Source organism: Callospermophilus lateralis, chromosome X, assembly GCF_048772815.1.
Source record: "Callospermophilus lateralis isolate mCalLat2 chromosome X, mCalLat2.hap1, whole genome shotgun sequence".
Classification (NCBI taxonomy): Eukaryota; Metazoa; Chordata; class Mammalia; order Rodentia; family Sciuridae; genus Callospermophilus; species Callospermophilus lateralis.
Window position 1 is genome coordinate 105,875,189 of NC_135325.1, and position 27,438 is coordinate 105,902,626.

General features: G+C 35.7%; 1 protein-coding gene across 1 annotated transcript in view; it reads right to left on the bottom strand.

The window, feature by feature from the left end:
• The window catches only part of LOC143638675 (fibrous sheath-interacting protein 2-like), a 97,522-nt gene that overhangs the window by 4,395 nt on the left and 65,689 nt on the right, over positions 1-27,438 (bottom strand). The window contains exons 10-15 of the mRNA XM_077106500.1: positions 20,033-27,364; positions 9,531-18,664; positions 6,320-6,604; positions 4,610-4,674; positions 3,578-3,624; positions 1,294-1,337 (exon numbers count right to left, since the gene is read on the bottom strand). Of these exons, the coding sequence (XP_076962615.1) occupies positions 1,294-1,337; positions 3,578-3,624; positions 4,610-4,674; positions 6,320-6,604; positions 9,531-18,664; positions 20,033-27,364 (16,907 nt within the window). The remainder of the gene's footprint in view (positions 1-1,293; positions 1,338-3,577; positions 3,625-4,609; positions 4,675-6,319; positions 6,605-9,530; positions 18,665-20,032; positions 27,365-27,438) is intronic.

A 27,438-nucleotide genomic window follows, 5' to 3' on the forward strand; every position in this document is an offset into this window, starting at 1 on the left:
ACTATGAACAAAATAAAGTGTGATAAGGGGGTTAGTTTATGTATGTGTATTTTTCATGGGGTGCTCAGGAAAGGCCTCACTGAAAAGATAACCTTTAAGCAAAGGCCATAAGAAGATGAGGGAGCAAGCCACACAGCTATCTTGGGGTGGGGAGTTCCTGGCAGAGGAAGAGCAAGTGCAAAGGCTCTGAGGTGGGAGCAGGCATGGAATGTTAGGGGAGCTGGAAGGAGATCATTGTGGCCAGAGTAGAGATTGACAGGTAATGTGGAAAGGAGGGGAAGGAGTGGGTAGCTCATGTAGGGGCTTGTAGACCATGTAAGGAGTTTACCATGAAAAGAAACATGTGGCCTCTTTTTCTGAGTCTGACACTGGAGAACTCCTGCATTCATATATACAGAGACTACCATTTTCCTGGAACTACATACCAGCAGTTATTTCTGGCTACTCAATAAAGCACACTGAGTATCTCAGTGGAGCATACCTTTAACTAGAATTTTATAGCTAAAAAAGAAAAAGTCAGAAGAGCAATTAGAAAAAACAGTCTAGATGAACCAGGGAATCAGCTTGGCAGAAGGAACAGCCTGTCAGTTGGCCTCCAGATGGAGATTCTACCTGTCCTCTATAATTTTACTTGCAAATTGTGGTCTCTAATGAAGCCTGAGGCGGTCACACAAATGTTACTATTGATAAATAAAAAAATGACTGGAAAATTGATGGCTGTGTGTGTGTGTGTGTTCATATGCTAGGAGCGGGATTAGACTGAACCAGAGGGAAAGCAAGGGTGATATAAAACAGAGAAGGTTCTGTACCTTCTGCCCTTGTGGGAGATTTACTGGGGAGGGGGTTTTGTAGGCCAGTCCTCCATAACATTGGGATATGGTTGGAATCAGTATTTGTTTGTCTTAAGAAGTGCCTCGTCCTCTCTGAAGCATCTCTGTCCCAACCAGGCTTCTCCCCAGGTCTACTTGTGAGTGCCATAGGACTCACTCACTGCCTTTCCCTCAGATGTTGCAGGAATAGCATTAATGAGTGGAACTAAACTAAGAGACACCTGTGGCTTACTCTGCACACTAAGACAAGGGCAAGGACTTGAATCACAGATGGGGACTTTGTTGAACGGAATTTTAGGTATCATGAGTGAACCCCAGCTGGGACAGATTTGGGCAAGAGAATGGTGAACAAAGGGTGGTCCCTTAGGGCACAGCACACAGGTATTTTCTATTTCACCTTAATGATCAGGCCATTTCTTCCAGAGTCCCACTGGATAACAATGAGCCTGTGAAAAATACTTACCTTAACACTGCCTGACCTTTCTGGATCTAGCTCTGCAAGACTTTCTGTGATGAAAACAGAGTATTAGGAAACAGTTATTTCTGAGACACAATAGTTATTTTTAGAACAAAAGCAATTTAAATACTTCCATCAAAGAATCATAGAATTTAGGCAAACAAAAAGCTTGAAGAGGCTAGATCTCTAGAATGCTGGGTACAGGTCTTGGCTCTTTCCTCCAATACTGGGAAAGATGGAGTGTGATGTGGTGGAAGGAATCCAGGCTAGAATGCCAAAAGAGGCAATCTCTTCAACTAGCTATGCATCCTTGTATAACTACTCAAACTCCAGGCCTCTTTGCTCATCTGTAAAATGAGAGATTAGGCTGTGGAGGATTTCCAAGAGCCCCTTCAACTCTTTGGTTGTATATAGTTTAAAAGCATAATCTTTCTACTTACTATATCTTGTGCCTGGGACCCTCTTCTAGATCTTCCTGTGGCTGACTCCTTGTCATTAAGGACATGTTTCTGGACTTCATGTTTACTCTTAATTTTCTTTCATATTTATTCAGAGATTCTACAAGCACTTACTGAATACCTACTAAGTGTGTCTTTTCTAGGCATGTGGGAACACAGTGAACAGAACAAAATCCTAACATTCTAGAGAAGGGATATAGATAAATAATAGAAATATGCAGTATATCAGATGGTATAGTGCTAGGGAGAAAATTAAAGCATGGAAAGACATAGGGAATGTTGGGGTAGCTGTGAGGTTTCAATTTTAAAGAGGGTGCTCAGGGAAGGCTTTCACTTAGAAGATGATGTTTGAACAAATATCTAAAGGTGGTGAGGAGTAACCTGTGCAGATATCTGAGAGAAGACCATTGCAGGCAGCCTTGCAAGTGCCCAGGCCCTGAGATAGGAGAATGCCTGGTGTGTCTGAGACTTGGTGTAGCTGGAATGGAAGATTTAAGAGAGATTATCAAGAGAGGTGGTCAGGAAGGTTATGGGGAAGGAGTGGTGTTTAGACCTTCGAGGACCTTGTAAGTCATTGTAAGGGATCTGGATTTTACTCAAGGTAAGAATGGGAAGTACTTATTCATATCTAAAATTTTTGTGTTTATATTTCCTGCTTTACATACACTCCCAAGTTAAGTCCCATGAGGGCAAGCACTTTTTGTTTGATTCACAACCCCAGCACTTGAAATAGTGTCTAGCACAAAGAAAGTGCTCAGTGAATATTTGCTGAATAAATGAATGAATTGTGTAGGTATAGTATTACCAAAAGATGCATTAACTAAGGGTGACTTAAATAATGAAGTTGAACAAAATACTGACATTGGAGTCAGGTTTAGAAGATTTTGAATTTACATTCTGACTCATTGTATAACCTTGGGCAACAACTCTTTATGCTGAACCTCATTTTCTTCATCTCTAAAACTAGGAGGTTTTTTTGTACTCAATGACTTATTTTGGGTTGTATATCCCTTGATTCCACAATGTAGGAAACACATCATGATGTATCACCACCCTTTGCAGTATGATGTGTTCATGGAATTCTGACATACTGCAATTCCATAAATGTCATTTCCACCTTTGGATGGAGAGGACACTTTTCTTGAGTAAATCCTTGAGTGAATTGCAGACTTGAAATAGTCAAGGTCAAAGCAGGTAATGTGGTTTGAGTTTCAAGGCCATCTTTACAGTAAATATGACACTCCTACATCAAGTGCTGTCCTTGTTGGAACCACACTGATGCTGAGGTTTCAACAAACTGAGGACCAAACCTTCAACTCATAAATATTTTAATGAATGGATTCTAACAGATAAAAATAAAGTGGAATCCATCCTAGTTACATTTTAATGTAAGCAAATAAATTCAGGTTTAATCTTTAGCTTTAAATGATTTTTAAAATATATTTTAGTAGGGTTAAGCTACTTATACAAACCAAGCATACACTCTTAAGATGATTAAATTTTAGTAGTGTGGGGTTGGGTCCCCATATAAATTATCGGTGTGATAATTTCTTTTTTCCTGGTAAGTTCCCATAGGAGTACAATAAATGTGAACTTAAATATCATATCATATACTCTATCATTAATAATTAATGAAATTGCCATTTGAAAAGGCAAACTAGTTGGTTCATGTGAATTAATTAACTGTCCTAGTACTCCTCCAAAGTAGGTCAACCTACTGGAAAACCCAGGATTAAATTCAGGTTTGACAATAGGAAAACTCATCAATGCAATTTACAAAGTCGCCTTTTAAATATCATCTAGTTTAAATTAGGGAAAAAAATCAATCCAACCTTCTGTTATTTTGGCACTTGGATCTGGGGGGCGATCATCATCACTACTAAAAATAAAAGGTAAAAGACATTTAATTTTCTATGATTTAATACATGAAGGAATGCTAATTACGCAAACGAACATATGTCAAAGTCATTATTCATATAGAAGCAAGTCTGAAATGATTGTGTCTGTGGGTTCTCAAATCATGTGCAAATGATTGCTATATTGACTTTTATTTGGTCTTATATATATAGCTTCCTCTTCTCCATTGATGCAAATAATTGAAGGTTCGCTACATCACGAATCTTATATGTTAAAACAATCCTGAATGGTGGGCTGGGTGCTTGCTTTGCACATGTGAGGCCCTGGTTTGATCCTCAGCACCACATTAAAAAAATAAACAAAATAAAAATAAAGATATTGTGTCCATCTACAACTAAAAAAATATTTTGAGGGCTGAGGATGTGGCTCAAGCGGTAGCATGCTTGCCTGGCATGCACATGGTGCTGGGTTCGATCCTCAGCACCACATAAAAATAAAATAAAGATGTTGTGTCCACCGAAAACTAAAAAATAAATATTAAAAAACACTCTCTCTCTTTAAAAAATATTTTGAAAAATCATGACTGGAGATAGGGTCAAGAGAGAGTCAAGAGTAAGTGTCCTAAAAGGGTATCAGGTCAAAAAGAAACCTTTATTTCATGGTGCCAAGAAGAAAAGAATGTAGGCACAACCAGGTCAATTTTTCTCCTTATACCCACTATATCTCCCATGATACAAAGTGCTACTCTTCCTAGTTTGTGAATTCTTATAAATGTAAGAACAATTTTAGACATGTTTTGGCCATTCTAGGAAATAGCATCAATCGGACATCAAGTGTACAGTATACTTTGATCCTCTCTGTCCTCTGTAAATTTTGCTTAGCCCAGCCTTTGCTTCTGCTGGCTTTCTCAACTTGGATGGTCTTTTTAATTACATTTTATCCATCCTTAAATGCTAAAATCAAACTCCATTACTTTTGAGATTTCTTCTTGGAATACTTCAACTTACATCTTCTCCTTTATTCTTGAGACTCCTTTGACAGTCAATGCCACATTTAGTTGAGCATTTAGATCCTTAAGGGAATTAAGCTGGACAATCTCTGGGCAAGCCATTAGCACAGGAACTATTGTTTACCCAGTACCTGGCTCCCAGGCTCAAAAACCTAACACATTAAAATCCTAATCTAACTACTCTAATTGGACCACTATATACTAAAAATCAAGTCTGAGGAGAAGGAAGTAGAGTCAGATAAATAGAAATGGGAGAGAAGATGAAATGTGAAGATTCAGGAAGTAACCAGAGCAGGGAAACAGGGGAGATGGGGTGAAGATTGAGAGGCTAAACACTACTTCATAGGTTGACTCAAGGGCCCCATTCTTCCCCTAAGCATAATATTTATTGCAGATTTCTATTTTCTTAACCAACTCATGTTGCTTTAACTGAGGGTACCTGGAATATGAAGGCAAATCATCTTCATTGTATGAGGATGAACTCATGATTCTATGTATGGTAAAATGTATTGGTTCTGTGGAAGATCTCATTTCTTCTACCTGGAAAAGTACCAGTTAAGTATTATACAAAGTAGCATTTATAATAAGTCAAGTCAAAGTATACTGTAGCATTTCCTTAGTTTTCTATATAGCCATCATTTTAGACAAGGCACACTGTGTTTGTGTTTGGTCATGAAATCTCAAATAGCTACCCAGTAAAGAGCAGACTGATTTGGTGAGCTAGCTCCTGCAGTGACCAGACTTGTATCTCTGTTTTCTCTGGTTCACTGCAGCTTCTGGGTTAATCCAGGAAACCCTAAATCATATGCAGTCTCAAAATACATGGTATGATACGACTTTTTGGGTACGGCCAACACAAGAAGTCAATGGCTCCCAGACCATCACTAAGATAAGGAACCAGGGACAGGAGTTGTGTCAAAGTGATTACAGGCTCACAGGCTGATTGCAGGAGGAATGTTCAACATAGTTTGACTAACTTGCTGTATCTTTTAAGGAAAAAGTTGGCTAAGTAGCTTGCCCCAAGGTCACACAGCTAGTTTAAGTGGCAGAAACAGAATTCTAACCCAGAGAGGCTGAATCTGCAAGCCTCATTTCATTTCCTTCAGCCTATCTTCTGATTAAGTTCACTGGCATTTAGTTTTTGTGCACCAAACTTATAATATATTTGCCAACCAGCACACAAGAAATGATAAAACCTATCATTTAAAATAAGTAGCCTGCATTTCTCTTTACTGATTCCCAATTTCTATTGCTTCTATGTAACTTAAGACTCTCTCCATGATCTTTTTTTCCCCTCAATTAAGGCTCCTAACTTTGTCTGTTAATCATTTACCATTCACTGTGAATATCATCAGAGGTAGTAGAGACTCACTAAATTCAGTTTAGTACCTTTTCCTTCTTACCCATGATACATTGCTTGAACCACATTTGTAAAACTCTCTACCTTCTCCAAAAAATCCCAACACTCATATTAGTCATATTCCTCACTTACACTAGATCGTGTCTTTCTCTCCCAATAAGAAGAATTTGTGTCAGTTGAGGATTTCAAGGTAGGGACACGAACTTCAGGAACAGTTTTTTTTGGTTCTGTCATCTTAGATTCTCTCCACTGGGTTGATATTCTTTCAATATTTTTTATAGATGTTCTAGAATTGGGATGATGATATTTGCTAAATGATAGAAATTTTTTCAGACTTCTCTTGCTCACTAGTGGCTTAGGGGATGTCACTGGGTTTGCAATGGGCTTTGTGTCTTCTTCTACTGGGCCTTGAATTGGTTCTTCTGTAAAAGCTTCTTTAACAACTTCTTCTAGAATAACTTCATCTTCGTCAGAAGTTAAGCCCTCTTCTACCTTGTTTTCTGACCCTCTTTTATCAATATCATGAGCTACCAGTCGGATGATAAGATCTTTTTTGTTCTGGACATCCTTTAAAAGTTCCACTTTAGTGATATCCGGTTTTAACAGATTCTGAAAAGAATTCCTACTCGCTGTCTGGAATTGAAGAGACAATGAATATTAAAAACAATTGCCACAGTCACTTTTCCTGTGGTTCATTTATAATAAGGTAATTTCATTATATTTTCTACTTAGTAAATTGTTTATATTCAAGTGATAATTACTTATATATTAGTGATATACTTAAAAGAAGAAATAAATGAACACCTTAAGCAATATTTGCATATCCACCTTCCCACCCCCACATATGTATTGCATTTAGATATTATTCCAGTCTAAAGAAGAGAACCTAACTAATGTTCTTTCTTTTGCTTCAAAGTTTACTTTATACTTGTCAATAAATGCAAAGTACACAATTTAAAAAAAAATTTTTTTTTAGTTGTAGATGAACACAACATCTTCATTTTTATTTATTTTTATGTAGTGCTGAGGATCAAACCCAGGGCCTCACACATGCTAGGCAAGTGCTCTACCACTGAGCTACAACCCCAGTCCCAGTACACAAGTATTTTAATTACATTGTGTTTTGATTATTTGTCTTGAAAGTTTTGTTATCATAGTTATGATTACACTTTTTTTGAACTTCTTAGTAGAGCAATCTAAAGACAGATATTTTCATGAAAAAAAGACAAGGTAGTGGCTGACATGGAGTTTTAAAAATGATGGATAACAGACAAAATTGTGAAGGCCTTTGAATGTTCATTCCTCACCATTCTTCTCTTCTATTTTTCCAAAAGAAGCTTCAAAGTGTAAAACTTCATTGATCCTCCCCCTCTAGTCAAATGTCACTTTCCATTTACAATGTTAAAGACAGCTCAATAAAAAGACAATTATAATTAAATAAATGACTTTCCCCATTTAAGTAGCCTTTGATGATGCCACAGACCCTTTAAATTCATTTGAGTTATCAATCTTAGATCTAAAAAACTCTTAATAACATTACAGACCAGTTTTTCATATAAATGCTACTCTAAAGGAATGTCTTTTGTGCAAAACAAAATGAAAGAGGGACTTCTGTGAGAAATGGAAACAATCAATTTTGATTATCTGTGCTGATGGAGGGAAACAGTGGTTCAAAAGATTGCATTATTCATTCTATATGGCTTTGGAATTTGTCACTGTGTGAGCCTTTAATATGCATGTGTCTGGTGTGTCAGCAAATGTTGTATATCAAAACAGCAAATGAAGCCTTGATGGTAGATTCCAAACTGCAGAGTAGCCTGCAACTCATCTGGGTTCCCTAAACTCATGTACGATTCTTTCCGAAACCTCCTCCCCCATGCTGAGGATGGATAGGGGATTGCTATCCAGATCACTGCAAAGCATCTGTTGTAGCTGAGCTGCCTGTGTCTGTTTATTTTCCTTAAGATACCATTTGCTTCCATGAATAGTGGCAGGAGTTGTTGGTTTGAATTAAAAATTCTCTTCCAACTTTCTCTGGGCTATAAAGAGATGAAGTACTGGTAAAGGATATAAGTGAAGAGAACAGCTAAGCAAGAATAAGAACTGTGACAGATATTTCTGCACATGATAAAGCATCAACTTGGAGTAAGTTCTACAGTTTAGTTACACAGATACATGCACAGGGAATTACTTACCTATAAATGATACTACCTATTAAATGCAAATATAAATTTGAGAACCCAGAGAGAAAAGGACACTTTAGAGCAGAAAAGGAACTTCATATGATCTAAGAAACTAAGGAACAAGGAGATTCCATTAGTGTCCTAACCCCTAAAAATCTCTATAGTTGGCACTGAAAAAAAAGTAGCCAGTAATGTACTCCATAGCTCTGAAACTTAGTTGAATGTTTTGGAAAATAATGCTAAGAAAAACATGCTCCTAGGCTTATGCTCCAGGCAGGCTGGTGTTTTAGAACTTTGCATAGTTTTTTAAGTCACAAGCTACATCCCCAGTATGAAAGCATATCATCAATGCTAGAGACTCATTTATAGCAAGGGGCGTGGTATTAAATGAAATGTGGGGATGGATCAATATAAGTCCATCTCTGGGAAAAATCTTATGGAATGAAATAATAACAGTGAAATCAAAAGAGTGTGCAGTCTAGTTGGTCACCATGGTGCGTGCCTGTATCCCAGCCTCTCCAGAGACTGAGGCAGGAAGATCGTGAATTCAAAGCCAACCTCAGCAATTTAGCGATGTCCTGAGCAGTTTAGCAAGACCCTGTCTCAAAATAAAATATAAAGAAGAACTGGGAATGTGGCTCATTGGTTAAATGACCCTGGATTCAATCCCTGATACCATAAAAAAGAAAAGAAAAAAGAAAAAGAAAAAGAAAAAAGTATGCAGTCTATTATTTGTCAATGAATGTTGCTAAGTCAAAACAGAACTAGTGTGGATCATTAAGTTTGTGGATTTAAATGTCAAGTAAAGACTGGTTTAACTGATATTCTAACTGGTCCTTTTGCACCCCTAAGGACAGGTAGCCAAGAATAAGAACTGTGACAGATATTTCTGTAGATGATTAAGCTTTGACTTAGGGTAATGTTCTATGGTGTAGTTACACAGATATGTGTACAAGGAATTACTTACCTATAAATGAAGACTAAGACAATGTATATCCATAAAAGAGAGATATGAGAATTGTTAAAGATTATATTTCTTCTGAATTGCCATATGTAAACAATTCCTCTCAGTTTGGTTGCTGTCCAGGGCACTTCACTATATTCCTATTCCTCAAGAAATAATAGTTCAGTCTGACTGGCGAGTGAAAACTGGTTTACACTTTTATACTGAGCCACAGAAGTGATAAAGTAAGTTCTAGCAAGGCAGAGGATTTTACTGAATGAATCAGGAGTATTTCATTCTACTGGACTGGGCAAGAGAAAACTGACCATATCTTACAAATGCATTCCATAGACCAACCCAAGGAAAGGAGTCACAGAAAGGGAACCTAGCCAGTAGCCACTCATTTATTATCACCATTGCCTTTTGTACTTACCTCTAATGGCTTTACATTCAGTCGTCCAGTCTTATCCAATGAGATCCGAGTATCCTTCCTCTGCATTGTTGCAATAGATGAGTATTTGGAGTGACCTATCCCACTTATTGATGCTCTTCTAAGGGCTTCTATGGTATGTCCAGTTCTAGCTAAACACTTCACTTGCAGTTTTTCAAGAGATTGTGTTTTTATAGAAATGACTCCTAAGTGTTCTGCGACAATGTGTGGATCAATATTGATTGGTTTTTTCCCATGGTGAGGAATTATTTTAATTGGGAGTTGCTCTTGAGGTAAATCTTGATATGACTCTTTTTTCTCTAGCCTAGTATCCATTTTAACAGCACGTTCATGTGTCTTTTCAATAATTCGACCAATGTCCAGATTGCCAAAGAGATTAGCATAAACATTTTTTGAGGTAAATATTTCTTGTGGGCAATTTAAAATTTTATTAATAATCAAAGAAGCCACCTTATTAGGAAAGAAGTTTGTATTTTTTATATCATAATAGAGTTCTTCAGGTGTTCCACACTGTTGTAGTATATGATTATATAAAGAATCAACAATCTGAGAAATAATTTCTATACTTTCTGAATTTAATTGTTCTTTAGGGTTAGCAGGTATGACACTGATATTATTTCTGGCAATTTCATCTATCACAGATTTTGTCAAATGAGATGCAATTCTATTTAACTCAGGTTTTGATAAGTTTTTAGCATCTTTGTTTGAGGTAGTTGGCAACTTCGCTATTTTGGCCAAGAACAAGGCCAACATTTCCTCTAAAATTGTGGCATCTAACACACCATTTTTTCTGAATGAAGGCTTTTCCTTTGACCTTAGGTTATCAATTATCTTAACCACTTTTTCCATAATTGTGACAGCTTCCAGAACTAATTCTGAACTTGATGGTTCTTCCTCCACTTGAGGATGAAATTCAGAATTGGAAATTTCCTTCACCATTAAATATCCTATTATGTCAGAGAGCATATTGCTTTTACCCATTAAGTCTTTATACATTGCAACATGTGAACCAGATTGCTTTAAAACAGTATTATAAACAGAAGTAACTACTTTTTCAATAGTTGCACTGTCTGCTAAAGATATAGTATGTGCTTCTTTGGCCTGTGGTACAACTTTAATCTGACTTTTAGACATATATTCTTGGAATGAGTTTAATATTTTTGAAGTTATATTTTGCACTTCATCATTCATATAATTTTCTGGCTCGCTATCCACATTTGGAAACACAGATAAAATCTTTGATAAAAATTTTACAGCGATTTCTTCTATTATGTTAAAAGGCAATTCATAAGCCAGCAATTGTGGAAGCTGAGGAAATTCAGTAGTTTGGATAACAGATCTAAGGATATTTTCAACAACATTGTCAACTTCTGTACACTGTTGTGGAGTTAGCTCTCCAGAAAAATAGTTTTGCAACTGATTGCCAGCCATTTCTCGCACAACTAAATTAACTATAGTTTCTGAAAGCATTCTGCATCCACTGGTGAAACAATTTTGTATGCTCTCTTGAGATACAAATTGAGACAAGAGATTATTATAAATAGTCTGAACCACTAATTGAACAATTTCATCATCATTAGGATGTAAGGATTCTACATACTGTACAATCATATTTTCATCTTTGGAGATCTCTGTCATAATTGTATTTACTAACTTCATTTGAAGGAAATTTAGTTCTGTGGATGAATAATCAGATTCTCCTGCATTAGTGTTCAAGAAAATTTTCGAAAGGAGAGAAGAAGTTACACTTTCTAAAAATTCATAAGGTAGCATTATGGTATATGGACAAGATGTCTGGCATTCTTTGTAGGCTTTTTGGGACACTTTTTGGATCCTTCTCACAAACTCCTCTGATTCTAAAGGCAAACATACTGAAGCTGGAACCTGGTTGCAAAGTAGCATGTTTACCTGATGCTGAAGTAGTTCTTCTATTACTGCATTGGCTAACCTTTTTGCTACAATTTCACTGTTTCTATTTATGTCCTTACAAATGCACTCTTGAGATCTATATTCCTGCAAAATATTGCATATAGAGGAATGAACAACTTTATTGACTAGCATTTTATCAATTGATGGTGTTTGAGCCATTAAAGTTTTACTATCTGAAAAAGGCATGTGAGTTACAGGTGGTATTCTATGTGTGAATGGTATTTTGTCCATAATTATCATTTTTATCTCTGATGGTCCTTTAGCCACAGATGTTTCTTTCTGCCTAAGAGATACTTTATGAACTGATGGAACTTTATCTGCAGTTGGGATGGACTGATTTCCCTGATCTGGGTTTAATATTTTAATTTGAGCATCTGAAAACTCCTTTAATAGGGAATCAATCAGTTTCATAGCTGTAACATGGAGCTCATCTTTATTTATATCACTGGTTATATTTTTACATGCATCATCTGTGCCTGGTGAGGAATAAAATATCAACTTATTAACTATTTCAGAGATAACATCTTCTAAAAAGTTGGCAGGCAAAATCCCAGAATTTTTTCCTGGTAGGTCCAGGGGATAGACTGGTTTACTCAGTTTACTTTTAGTCTGTTCATCTTTACATTTCTCATTCTTTTCCTTGGGAGCTGGAGCATCTTGGCTAGCTGAATTTGTTGACACAGGCTGTACCAAATCCCTACCAGCCTCTTGAGTTATATTTGCTGCTTTATCATCTAGGCAGCTTTGGAATGTTGAATCATTGATTGGTCCTTGAAAAGAAGATGTTTCTATAATGTTGCTGTAAATACTTTCAGTGATATTTTTTTGAACTTGTTTAGGATGGAAGATTGTTTTGTCATCTATAACTTTGTAAGCTGGAGAATGTCTCCTCTTTCCTTTCACCTTGGACTTCCGAGATGGTAATTCAAAAGATACATCCTCTTTTTTGAATGTACCTTCTCTTTCTTCATTATTCTTTTTATCATCTATTTTAAAATCTAGTTCCAGTAGAACATTCTTATTTTTCTCGTCAATGGTAGCAGGTGAAAAATGTTGGTATATCTCATCATCATGCCCTTTCTCATCTTCTCTACTGGAACTTTCCTTTTTACCCCCTTTATTTTTATATGCCACACCTCCATCTAACTCTGATTCTATGGTAATTACTTCGTTCTTCATTATACTAGTTATAGCAGTACATATTGGCTCATAGATGCTGCCTTTTTTCATTGATGTGTCTTCCTTTTTGAAATCCTCTTTTACAATAATTGTTCCTCTATATATCTTTGAAGTGTCCATTTTGTTTTTCAGGCCTGAGGTAGATGGTTGTTTTGGTGAACAAATTGGGTTCTCCTTTAAGCTTCTGTTTATCTTTGTAAAGGATTTATATGGCAGGCATTGAACTTTTTGGATGATGTTATCCACATCCAGAAATGAAAAGATGGTGGAAGACCAGTCTCCCCAAAAAAGTGGTTGAATTTTAAAAGCAGAGATTGCATTCTTAGCTAAAGCAGCAATCATCTCTGCAACAATTTTACTCCTATCATCTTTCTGAACATTGTTAGGCCTATATAGTTCCATGACTTGTTCATACACAGAATCTGATACTTTATCAACTATCTCTTTATCTATTGGTGGACAAGAAAATGTTTCTTCGGCATTCTCTAGAACTTTAACTTCACTTTTCTTAAATTCCCCTATCAGGATATTTGCAAAATTTATAGCCATGCCCACAAGTTGGTCTTCTGACATTTCTTTGTCCTTAGGATTTTCAGAAATACTTTGGAGAGTAGAAAACTTGTGAACAAGGTCAATTATAACATCTTCCAAAAATGAAGCAGAATACACAGAAGCCTCCTGTGGTAAGGACGAGGTTTTTTCCTTAACAGAATTTGAGAGTTCAATGGCGTAGTTATTTTCAGGTAAGTTATTTGAAGATGATGCTTCATCATGTAAAAATGGCCGGAGATGGTGGTCTACAATTTCCTTCATAATGAAACCAGCTATTTTCTCAAGGAATGACCCTCCCCTTTGGCATACATCTTTTTGTGTGTCAGCTTGAAATTTAATTTTTTTCATATTGTTACATATGGAGTCAACAAAGTCCTCAATTACATCTAATTGTATACTTTCTGCATACTCCTCTGCAGTGGCAAGTCTAATCTGATGTTCAGAAATTTCTGTTATGATTTCATCAGTCAATTTTGAAGCTGCACCCACAAAATCATAATCTGGCGACACTTCTTCCTCTTTTAGTTCAGTTTCAGTCACAGATGAAGGGAATATATATGCTAGCAGCTTGTAAATCATATCTTCTAAAAAGGCACGAGGCAAAACAGTGATGCATGATGGTAAGATATGGCTATCATCATTGATGATACTGAGCACATTTCTGATGATGTTCTCCTCTTGCAGAGAGGTGTAAGATGACATTGCAAATTCTCCTGAAATTAATGCTTCCACCTGATAATCATAAATTTCTCCTAATAGCAAACAATATATCTGCCTTCCAAAATTGGTGACATCACTTTTTATGGCACTATAGACATGAATTAGAGATTTATATTCATCTAATATTTTCTCATAAATTAGGTTAACAGTTTTTTGAACCATTTCTTTATATTCTTCTGAAAGATACAGATTTTCATCCAAGTTATCTACAACTAAAATCTCCGATGCATTGAACTCTGACACAATCGATCTTACTAACGCTGTAGCAATATCAGTAATGTTGGCTGTTGCCAAGAGACTATGTGAGAATACATAAAGGATTTTGCATAAAACTTCAGAAATTACTTCCTCCAAAAAGGCAGCTGAATTTATAATGAAAGACAGTTCTCTTTTTTTAGGATCTCTAGCTTCGTGTTTATAAGTTTGATCAAGAGTGCCTGAAGGGAGAGTTTTATCTTCTGGTAAAAATGACTGAAGGTGATGGTTAAATATTTCTTTTATTATATAACTTGCTATTTTTGTAACAGGTATGTTATTTATGTCTTTTTTATCTTTTGTAAGTGAGTGGTACAGATTTGAATGAGAAATATCAGTATAAATGGCATCTACCATAGCCTGAATATCTTTTTCTGAAACTATATGTTGTTTTTCACATCCATGTTTAGTGATGCATATTGCATGTTTAGAAATTATTGACATGATTTTGTCAGTCAGTCCCATAATTGTGTTACTTAAGTCCAACTGCAAGAGTTCTGGATCTTCTGCACTGAAGTCCAGTGGACTTATCTGAGATAAAACTTTGGTGACTATTTTTTCCAAATGTGTGTGTGATAATATGGTGGTATATGTTGTAGAAGTCTGTCTTAGCAATCTTGATTTAGTAATATTGTCATGAACTCTTTTTATCAAAACATCAATATTGAGTCTTGAATATGATTTAAAAGGAAGCTTTGCCACAAGATCTGGATGAATTTGGAAATCAACAACTTCAGCCAGGATAATTTTAGTTATCCTCTCAGACAATTTCATTGTGTCACTGAGAAAATCCTTATCAGGTGATGGTTCTAATTCATATTCTTGTAAAACTTTGCTATACACTGTGTCAGTAATTTTAAGGATTACATCTCTATCTACTGTTGGCAGACATAATTGTTCTTGAACATTTTCTAGGATGATAACTTGGGCTTTTGAGAATTCTTCTGTTATCAAATATATGAGTTCTTCAGATGTTTCCAAAAGTTCATTTTCTGAATTTGTAACTGATTTTGTTTGCACAATGCCTAACACTCTATGGAATATTTTTCTTAAAACCCCACAGATCACATCTTCCAAAAAGACTGAGGGGTAAGCATTGGAAAAACTCTGTTGCCTTCTTGTATCATTGACATATGTACATTTTGAAGGAGGTGATAGATTTCCATACACAAATGGATGAAGATGTTGTTGGCAGATATTTTTAATGATAAAACCTGCTATTCTATCAATAAGAACCTCATTACTACTTGTGATATTGTGCTCAATTTCTTCTTGAGACCCAGAGTTTTGCAAAATATTTCTGAATACTGAATCAATGAGATGCTGAGCATCATCATCTGAATAAACAGAGTCAGTATCTCTATCTTTTGAAAATCGAATTTCATGTTGGGAAATTTTCCCCTTAATGTCATTGATTAGTTTCGAAGAGAATTCATTGACATTAATTTGTGATCTGTCTTCTGGAGTTTTTGCATATGAAAGCATGCACAAAGAAGGATGAAAAATTCTAGATAATAGTACTTTGATTAGGTCTTCTAAAAATGTGTATGGTAGCATGGTGTTATATGGAGATAAATGCTGGGTTGACTTTGTAGATTTACTGATCCCACTAAAGATGTTCTGAATAACATTCTGTACTGTTAAAGTAGCATAGGAAGATGCTGACAAATCCCCAGAAAACAGTGGATGGAAAAGATAGCCAGAAATATCTTCCACAATTAAATTGGTAAGATGTTCTGCAAAAAGTTCACTGTCTTTGAGTTGTTTATTAACAGTTTCAGGATCCAGCCCATACTGTTTCAGAACATTCTTATAGACTGAATTGACAAGTTCATCCACAGTGTCTGTATCTATAGTAGGAAAAGAGTGTTTTTGATCATCACGAAGAATATAGATTTTAGCTTTGCTAAAATGTTTATTAATTGAGTTTACCAATTTTTGGGTCATTTTATCCAATTCAGTCTCAGTGTTATAGTTTGGGTTGAAGATTCTTGATAAAAGCCTGCCAACAACAACTTCTACAAATGCATTAGGATAAAAACTCATACCTAGTGATGATGGAGTCTTGCAGTGTCTTTGTGGTTGTGTGACTTCACTGAGAACCTCTTTAACCATATTAGATATTTCATCCAATGGGGTCTTCGAATGAGGTAAGGCATCTCCACACAAAAAGGGCTGAAGATGATTTTCAATGATCTCTTGAATAATAAGACTAGCCATTTGGTCAACCAGAATTGGGCTTTGGCTTGCTATGATTTTCTGTATTGACACAAGAGAATCATACATCCGCATAATATTACCATAAATAGAATCCACCATATTTTGGAGGTTACTTTCCATATATAAATTTTGACAATCATATTTAGTGAGCCAAATCTTATGCTTTGAAATGGACAGCATAACTTTATTTATTATACAAGTGGATATTTCATCAAAATCTGAAGTCATTAGATTATTCCCCAAGCATGAAGCCTTGCTGGATAGAGGAAGGAGTTGAAATAATAGCTTTCTAATGACATCTTCTAAAAATGAGTGTGATAGCATGGTAGTATAACCTGGTGAATGTTGAACTTGATAATTAAGTTCTTTCATGTTATTTTGAAGTTTTTGCAGTATCTTTTCTGCTTTGAGAGGGCAGTATGAATTAGGTGTGAGATTTTCTAGAAGGTACAGTGGGAGTTGGTAGTCTAAAATCTCTATCAGTATGCCATTTGTTATCTGTTCTGCTATTGATGTAATAGCATGGGTCAGATTATCACCACAGGCCACTTGCAATTCATATTCCCATAAAACATCATTATAAACTGAATCAACAATCTTATTCACAATTTCTTTAGAGACTGATGGAAAATAGATCTTTTCTTCAACATCCCGGAGAACAGTGACTTGAGCATTATTAAACTTATTCACCACGGAGTTCACCCCTAATCCATTCATCTCATTGAGCTGGATCTCAGTGATATTTACATTTTTGGCCCACAATGAGGTATAGAAGCTAAGAAAAATTCCTGAAATTATTTCTTCCAAAAATGTGGCAGAATAAACTCCTATTTCATTCATTGCCTTTTTACCTAGTCTTTGAAGAGGAGGTAGACAAGAGGATTTTCTTGGAATATGCCTACTAAAAGGGGCTTGTATTTTGGGAAAAATCTCCCTGACATTATTGAATGCCCCTATTAAAGGCTTGTTGTCATCACTCTTGACCTTTGCAGAGCCTTTACCCTGCCTTGATTCATTTAATTCTGGCCTTTTTGTTTTTGGAAAACTGGAAAATGTCTTTCTTGTCTCATATGTTAAATGTTTTTTTGCAAAGATTGGACTTCTCAGAGGTTGCTGTACATTGTGTGACAGTTTTTCCATTAAGGATTTTACCAAATTATGGGAAATGATACTAACCATGGATTCTTGATCTATTTCTTCTAGATTTTCCAAAAGGTTTGACATATCATATCCTTCAAATGGTGAGCATACATTCTGAAGTATGTTGAACAGTTGACATTCAGCTGATATTTCATCAGAAAGAGGGTCACTTTTAAAAGAGTTGTTAGGTGCACATTCTTCCAACAGCATTGTAATAAGTTTTTCACATACAACATTTAGAAGAAAAGCAGATTTGGGAGAGAGCATTAGGTTTTCTCTGGGTGTGCTATGACTTTGCTGATTACTTAGAGATGGGTACATTGTCATTGCTATTTGACCAGAATCCATATCCCAATTTGGAGATTTGTCTGATAAAAACAAATCTAAAACAATATTAAAAATTTTATTGACTACTATTTTGGATTCACGAGTTTTTAGGCTACCAATCAGGGTGCCTAATTTACATGCCAGAGAATTCAGCTTACTTTTCTGTATGAGTTGGTCCATTCGAGGAATAAGAACTGATTTCCAATCTCTGGGGCCTATCTGTCTTTTCATACTTTTGGTTTTGTTATGAATGGTCTCACTACAGCTTGTAAGCATGGACAATGACTTATTTCTTCCTTTGCTGTCAGACTGCTCATTTATTCCCATGTCTTTGGACAGAACATGGATCACTCCTATTAAGAGATTCTGAAAGACATTCTTGAAGTCTGTTACATCTACTCTTGGGCAGTAAATATATTTGATTTTTCGAGAAACCATTTGTTGCCTAATGTCTACCTTTAAAATGTCACTATTAAGAAGGATTTGAATAATGATTTCAGAAATGTTTAAGGCAAGTTTTCTGATAGATATTGACCGACTTTCAAACGGTTGGGAATGAATTAAAATAATCTTGTTAAGAGCTGCATTTTGGCTTTCTAGGGATTTCTGTCTTGTTTCACTGTCTTGGTTGCAATCAGAAATTCTTGAAAGTATATATGAAATAACCAATTTTGTGAGATGCTCACAAAACTCATTAAGTGAAAAATCACTGTTTATGCTCCTTAGAGGTTGTTTTGATTCATATTTTTTCCTTAACAGTGTGGAAGCATTAGATACTTTTTCATCCTGAGGACCTTAAAAGAGAAAAAAAACATTGATTGCTATTTTTAACAAGCAAAATATGGACGATTAAAAGCACTGGCAATATTTTATATATGAATTTCACCTCACTCAAGAAATAGAAAAACCTAGTCCAGAAAGAAACTGTTTTTTTTTTTTTTTTTCAAATCTCTTTTTCCCATCTGTGGAATCCTTACTTCAGCTAGGAAGTTAAGAAGAGAGCCCAGCAGAGTTCAAATCTCTAAGTGCTGGTTTCTTCCTTGAATAACTACATTGCTTTAAGGAAGCTGGAAATTCAGAGGCAGAGAAATGATTTCTAGCTTTAGTGTTGATATGCCTTAGTTAGATTCTAGTGATTTGTTTGTTTGTTTTTGGATTTGAACTCAGGGGCACTCAGCCACTGAACCACATCCCCAGCCTATTTTGTATTTTATGTAGAGAGAGGGTCTCACTGAGTTGCTTAGCATCTTGCTTTTGCTGAGGCTGGCTTTGAACTCATGATCCTCCTGCCTCAGGCCTCCCAAGCCACTGGGATTATAGGCATGTGCCACTTCACCTGGCTAGATTCCAATTATCTTTAGAGTCAACACAATTCTTGAAAAATGTTTTGGCTAGGCAACTAATTATCCAATTGAACATATGTTGAATTGAACTAAATGAAAACTGATATTCAAAGGTTTTTGAAAAACAAATGTGGTATGTGCATGTAAAATGCAGAAAGGGAGTGCAAATACCATTTTTGCAAGCATGGGTTTAAAGTATCATGCCTAAAAAGAACTTAAGATAGGCACTGGAACATGAGCAGAACCAGAAGTTTAATGCCACTGGTCTTAAACTCTGTCAAGAATAATGGTAATGACTAACTATGCACCTCAAAAAAAAGTGTACATGAGTTATTACTATACATTATTGTAAGCAAGTTTTTAAGGAACTTTAAAAAACCCTTAGAACTTTTTCAAAAAGTTATTTATGTATTTATATTTTAGAAATTGCCTTTAGAGCAGTTGTATGTACCACACAAAGAAACTTGTCTCATCATTTCATAGACATACCACATGTCCAACCATAATCTCCTGCTTTAAATTATGTCAATTTAATCACATCTGTAGATGGGTAAAACTGAACAACAGCTCTCCAAATGACAATTATGTGAATGCATAACGTATTTTCTTTTAGCATACTGTCCAGATGAAGAACACAAGTAGATAAAGAGCTGCCTCAAATGCAAGACTATTAAAGAGAAACAGTGAATGCAGCTTCTCAGAGGTGAGGGTAGTAAGAAATTCTTAATTTTTAAAAGTTAAAATTCTGAATTCTTAAAATGATCATTGATTTTGTTTTCTAAAATTATGCCAACTTTTTATAGTTCGTATCTTACTCACCTGTGGCTTCAAACTTCTTAAAATGTGTGATCACAGATGTAGTAATATATCTTGCTATTAGATGGATTTCATTAGGTCCCAGTTCTTGGTCTGTAAAGGCAACAACTTGAACCTCTTTGAAAGCTGTGATTTCCTCTAAACTTGGAGACTTATTTTTCCATTTGTCCAGTAAAGTGAAATTTCTACTTGTTTCAAGGCTTTTGTTTTCCTTTTCAGTTTTATAGCCAATCCTTTCTCTCCAAATTTTCAGCAAACTTTTCTTCTCATTCTTTTGTTCTTTAGATATAACAAACAAAGCCTTCTCCTTTGATTCCAAAAATGACTTCATTGTTTCCATATTTTCATTAGTGTGAGTGAATGATCCTGGAAGGTCATAACTCAACAGAATGCTATTGACAATATTTTCTGCAGCTAACCCTATTTTGAGTGAAGAAACAGTTGTCTGTATTTTATTTGAGTAAAGCATTCTTTGATTTTCACCTTCTTCCATTTTCGTGAAGCACAAGGTGTGTTCCAGTGCTGATTGTTCAGGGACACCAGATTTCTGAGATAGTTTTGGCAAGACACTGTCTCTAAGGAAATGGGTGTTTCCTTTTATGGATTGATTAAAATGTCTGAGGTCTTGTGCTTCACTTCTAGAACATGATGGTCTAACTTCTCTTTCAATCTTTTCCATTGCATCTGTAGTTTTACTTGTATCTCCTGCAGAATATCTGACATACATAGGGGGCTTTGAGGAAGCCCTGCCCTTTCTTCTATCTTCCTCTGAATAAAATACCAAGCCAGATGTCTGTGAAGGATTATCCCTTGGGCTAAGTCCATTTGGTGTTGAGGTGAGCATTTCCACACCATTTGAGGATTTGGCCCAATTAACAGTGTAGGCATTTTCAGTTCCTCGGAGTAGATGTTCTTTGGGATGATTTTTGATCAATGATTCATAGAAATGGGTACACTGCTCCATCAAAGTGCTGATAATCTGACTTGTCACAGTATTTTCTTCAAGTGCATGAATTGAAGATGGTTCCACTTGCTGTTTTTCTTTGTCTGTCTTGTTCTTAATTATTCCGAGCATGTCGTTCACAGTATTAACAGCATAAGTAAGCAATTCTGAATGGAATGAATATAACTGCCGAAGGGTATCCTGTATATTTTCCTGGGAAATCATAGTATTTGACTTAGAGTCTTGAGGAAACTTGCTTAGTGGTTGTAATTTTGGCAACAGTTTTTTCATTGATGGTTTCTGTTGATCAGCAAGGAAGTTTTCAATAGGCATTTTCACAATTTCAGAAAAAGCATATGTAGAGACATGCTTAAACTGTAAGTCTGCAAATGACTCTAAGATATTTAGAACTCCTTCAATGATCTCTTGAGCAATTTTGTGGCAGGAGCCCAAATAAATTTTGTCTTTTAATTCTGTGTTATAGATTGATGCATCATTGCTATTGTTAGTTCTTACTAGAGTTTGTCTTTTGCTTACTTGAGTTTCTTTACTTTCTGTTGTGAGTACCTGATTCAAGAAACACAATTTTAATTTTTCAAACAATATTTCAACAATTTCATGGCTAAATATATTAATTTGTTTTTGGAAATCCTCAGTTCCTGCAGAGGCTCTTCTAAAATTATGGTACCTGCTTTCACAAGTCTCAAGAGGTGCCAAATTTAAAAGTGAAACGGACTGCTCTAATTCTTTTGCTTTTATTAGAATTTCATTCAAAACAGTCTCAGCTACTACCAACAGCTTACATTTTTCATTTTTCATGTCACTTGATTCTGTTTGCCATATATCAAACATTTGTTTAAAAATAACTTCTTTAGGAAAAATTTTTTCTAGCTGTGAAGAAACATTTTCCAAAGAAAAACGTGCTTCTGGGTTTGAAAGAGAAATTGTAGTTAAATTCTTCTGTGACAGTTTGAATTTATCTGGCTGTGAGCCTTTTGTTGGATTCACCAAATTGTTCTTGGTTGCATATAATCCTTCCAGAATATTATTGACTATTTCACTTGCTGTCATGAGTCGATTGAGGGGTAAAGCTTTTATGTTTATTGTTGCTCGATTTTGCTTCACCTTTTGAAATTCATTCACAATTGTTTCCAGAATAGTACAAACTATATTGATGGCATGCATTTTTAATTCTTCATGGGGAAGTTTTGTTTTCACTAATGAATTTTGGGCATCTTCTGCTGAGACTAGGTGTTGTGGCCCAGTGGCTAACTTAGACTGGCTGCCTCGTGGAAGCTTCTCTGTAGAACTTGACTTGGTCTTGCTTTTTGCCTTACCACCACTAGGTCTGGACTGTGGTTTGGTCCCAAATTTAGACACAGAGATAGCTTTTGATTTTGTTTTAAAATTTTTTCTAATTCCTGGTCCAGGGCTGCCCTTAGGACCAGCTTTAGAACTGCCTGGCCTTTGAGGTGGTGTTTCATCAGACTGATGGCTAGGGGATGAACTTTCATCTAGATTTAGCCAAACAAAATTTGTGATCTTTTGGAGAATCATTTGGACCAACTCATTGCCCACATGTAGTGGAGAAAGTTCCAATAATGTGGTTTCCAACAAAATGACACTTTGGAAGTCTGTGAAAGAATAAACTTGTGATGTTACACATTCAGGGGAAGGACTTCTTTTTTCTGCTTGTTTCAATCCCCTAAAGCATGATGGCTTCATTGGTGATTCATCACTGCCAGGTATTTCCAATTCTCTTTTGCTGTCCTTATTTTCATACAAGGTTGTCACAACTATTGAGAACATTTTTCCATAAACACATTCAACTATGTCATTTGTGACTCTGCTTATTTGTGACAGCAAGGGTTTTTTTCGTACTGCTGTTGTTTTAATTTTAGAATCAGTTGTACAGTGGGAGAGTTCACCAGATGGAGACCCATGGTCTATGTCTTCCATTACCCTTTGATATGCCTTCTTTAAAATGTCCTTTACTGAACCTAACACAGCAGGTGTTTTCTCCTGCCCAGATTCTCTATTTCTAAATATTTCCTCTAGAATTCTTTCAAGATTCTCTTCTTCTGATATGATTTGGTTTTGATTTGGGCATTTTGAAATGAGAGACAATTCAGGGTTGAAGTCCATCTTTCTTTGTCCTGGCAATATTTCATTTTGTACAGCCAATTGAGTAATGACATCAGAGTTCTGTTTTGAGTAAAAACTACTGTCCTTTGAAGATAGTTTTTTGTTCAAATTCTTCAAGATATTGTTGATGGTTTCATTTACAATGATGTTTTCTTGGAATAAAGCATTATTTGAATATGAATATGTCTTTTGGATTTCTAGGTCTATGTCACTTTTAATAAGCATCAAAATGGTACTGGCAATGATGTCAGCATATTCCTTAAGACTGCCTTGTGATACATGAATTGTGTGTCCATGCCTTTCTTTGTAACTGCCAAATGTGTAATTTGTGGCCTCTTGACTGAGAATGGTTTTATCTGTAGATATTTTCAGGATGTTTACATCTGATGGCATTTGCTTTGATTCAAGAAAGACCCTGTCATTTTGTTTATAATTTGTAATTTCAGGGATAACAAATGATTTTTCCCCATTCTGGGGATTGAAGGTAAGTAGTGACTGTATTCTCTCTGTGACAAATACATTTAGCCTATTAAAAATAGTTTTTGTAATGAAGTGAGCAATTCCCTCACATGGGTTAGGGGTAAATGGCTTGGTATCATGTTTTTTCAGTATAGTTGTCTGACTATCATCAGAGAAAGCTGATTTCAGCAATGTATCTCTTCTTGAAAATGGAAATCTCTGCTTTTTCCTTTCGTGTGTTGGGTCCATAACAAGTGATTGTTGACATTCTGCTGTTGGAAATTCACCACACAATGTCAGGGATGATCTCACAGAAACAGAATCCTTCGCCTGTATGCCAAGCATCACAGCAGAACTAAGATTTTTAAGAACAATATCCACCATATCATTGGAAATCATAGTAACACATGACTTAGGAACCAAAGTTATTTGAATATTGGGGACAGTTCCAGAATTTATTTCTAGATACCTCCCACCTACATTATATTTAACACTTGGCACAAAATATGATAAATTATTCTCCTCAAGTGTTTTCTCACAAATGTCACTTAAAATTCTTTCAATGGTGTCTAGTACTTGAAACTGAAGTTTTTTTCGATAGTTACTCTTCTTGAATAGTTTTTCCACAACATTTTCTGGCTTGCTTGGATCAGTCTTCCTGCCAGCTGTATTTTCTATGTGCTTGCCTTTAGTAGATATGATATCTAATGTTGTGTTAACGATCTGACTTGTAATACTTCCAGAAACTACATTATGATTCAAGACTGGATTTTTTACTTCTTTGTCTAACATATGTTTGATTCCCTGCAAAATATGTCTAGTCAGTTGTGTTGCATACATACTTAATTGAGAGCCAGTCAATTGACATATTGAGGTTGTCTTTTGTGACTTTTGTGACTTTTTATGATCCACTGAGCAACTGGAGACTTGATCATCAGAACATGAATCTTCATTTGATAAACATGATTGGCTGCAAGTGGTCACTTCCTTCTGTAAAGGGAAAGTCATTGGAACTGTGAAGTTGATCTGAGGATAAAAGAGAGATTTTACTTTGGAAGTAACAAATGCTTCTAAATTTGTCAATACTGACTGTATAATATCTTCAACTACATTTGTTCTGGTCAATTTGCCAATATTGAATCTGGTCTGAAGAGTACATGAATTTCTATCCAGTATGGTAGAAAAAGCAGAGGACTTTCCTCCACTGGTGTATTCATGAAAAGATACATTTGATGGAATGGTGATAGTGTTATACCTATTTTCACAGGCATTTCTATCTGTCATGGTAGCAGAGTAAAGTTTTTGAAATATGATTCTAATAATACCATCTGCAACAATGGTTACATCTGCTTCTGACACTAAATGAGCCATCTTTTTCTCCAGAGCTCTAACAGATGTTTGAGCAAATGGCTCATCACCAGCATGAAGGATGTCACGTAAACGGGACTGTGGCAAAGAAAGTGCATTTAATTGATCAATTAAATCATTCTGAAAAATTTCATTCAAAATATTTCTTATAATTGGCACAGCTGGGGACTTCTGTGGCTCTTTGAGTTCTATTTCAATTTTTTTCAATATTCTTTCTAGTTCCTGTTGTTCAAAAGAATCAGATTTAGCTTCTAATTCTAGTGGTCTTTGCTCCCCAGCACTTTCTTTCTCCGTGTCTGCATTATCTTCTAGATATGATTCTGGTCCAGCTCCACCAGGAAGAAAATTTCCATAGATTGGCCTGTATCTGTAACTCAATTCATTGTCTTTCTCTTCTGGTTCAGTTTTATCACATGAATCTGGAAGCATTCCATCTAAAACTAAATTGACTAGCTTCTTAAGCATTTGTTTCTCTTGTAGTGGGTTGTGTACACATGTTTCCAAATCTGGCAAGCTCACATTTAATTCAGTTTGGATAGCCTTCAAAATAGCACTTGCTATCTTCTTTGTATGCATTTGTAAAGCAGAATGCAATCGTTCTTCATGTGTACTGGCCCCCATGTTGGTACTTTCATTTTCCCAGTCCATCTTGTTGCTCTTTTTATTTCCATTGGTTATAGAACCCAGAGTTTTAAAATTTTTATTGACAAACCTTTCTAGTTTAACAAAAACTGATTCAAGGATATCTAAAGTCCTGATTTTTGGTTCATCTGAATACTTTTCTTTTGCACTCACGGTTTTGGGGGCAGTAGTTTTTCTGTTATTGGCAGTCACCTCTTGACTGTCTTGCCTATTTACACCAGAAATCAGGGAGGAGATGATGTTAGAGCACCTGTTCATTTCCTCAATAAGTGAAAAAAAGGATAGACTGTCAGTGTCAATATACTTGGAGATATCTTTAAATTCAGAATATATGAAACTGCTATTCTCAGTGCTACATAACTTCCTAATGATATCTTCTAGAATTGATTGAGAAATATGCTGTATGTCAGGTTCCAATGCAGGTGTCATTCTCAAATCAATCCACTCTCTGTTTGACTCATCAGATGAGAGAGGATGAAGTTGGTCTCCTGCGAGCTTGCATAACATGTCATATAAGGTATCTTCAATTCTATCTAGTATTTGCAATCCAGCATTTTCGTGAACTTCTTTTTGTGTAGGAGGCCAATGAAAAGGAGAAAATGTTTGTTGATCAATGTCAGCAGTTCCACATAAGAATTTAGACCTTAGCTCCTTTGAAGGCAGTAGAGTATTGCTTTTATCTGTCACTCCACTTAACACCTCACAAATACAAGTTACTAATGAACTTGTCATAATGTTATTGCTTAGCTTCATAACAGCAGAGTCTAATTCTTTCTCAGTGTTAAGAGGAAATTCTGTATCCTTAAAGTTTCTGGGAAGTCCCCTTATTCTAAGATTTCGATTTTTCTTATTACATTTTAGTCCTTTCTGGATACCATCCAGTACAATTTTTACCACTTTGGTTGCATATTTACTAACAAGAGGTTGAAAAAAAGATTTCTTGCCAGGTACAGCACTGCTTCCTGGTTTGAAGCATTTTTGCAATTTTGGACTAATAAATGAGTTCAACTTCTTAAAAATTGTGTGAGTGATCTTATCAGTAATATGAACTATAGGTTCAGATGTTGATATGCTTTCTTCATGTTCTAATTGGGGATGCCTTGTTGAGTCTTTACGAAGTGCAGATAAAAATATCTTCTTTTTACTCTCCAACCATATTTCTAGTGGCTCTTTATTTGGTACATCGGAGATAAATACAGAAGTTTGGTGTAATGATTTGGTGGCACTGGTGATGTGACTAGAACTCATGTGAAGTATTTTTAATACAGCATCTGCTAATTCTTCAGCTACTGTGTGGATTTCGGTTGTAGAGAACAACTGATCCATCCATTCTTGATGTGATAAAACTTGTGGTTTTCCTGAGGTAAGCAGTGAAGCTTCTTGACCATTTTTATTGGCCAGGTAACCAAGGGACAGAGAAGGTATGTCTTTAAGCACTTCTGCTAAAGTACTTGTTATTACATTCTCTGAGGCTATTTCTATTTTATGCTTTTCATCTTGGCTGAAAATCCAAATGTCTTTCTTCAAACATGGCTTGTCCTTGAGAAAATCTGTATTGTTAAAAGCTGGAAGGTCAGTACTTAACCTCCAGACTTGAAATGCTTCTTTGCCTGGACAAGCAGATGTTGTAGGTAAGTCGATATTTCTTTTGTATTCAAGATCAGCATTTCCTCTTTTTGACCAGTCATCAGGAAATTGTCCTTGTGATTTTCCTTTTTCATCCTTGATAGATGAAATCAGCGCATTTTCCACAATATTGTTTATTTCTTCATTTTCATCTTCAGAATAAAGGACCATACCAGGAACATTAATAGGTGTAAGTAGTTGCCCATATCTAGGACCATCAGCTACT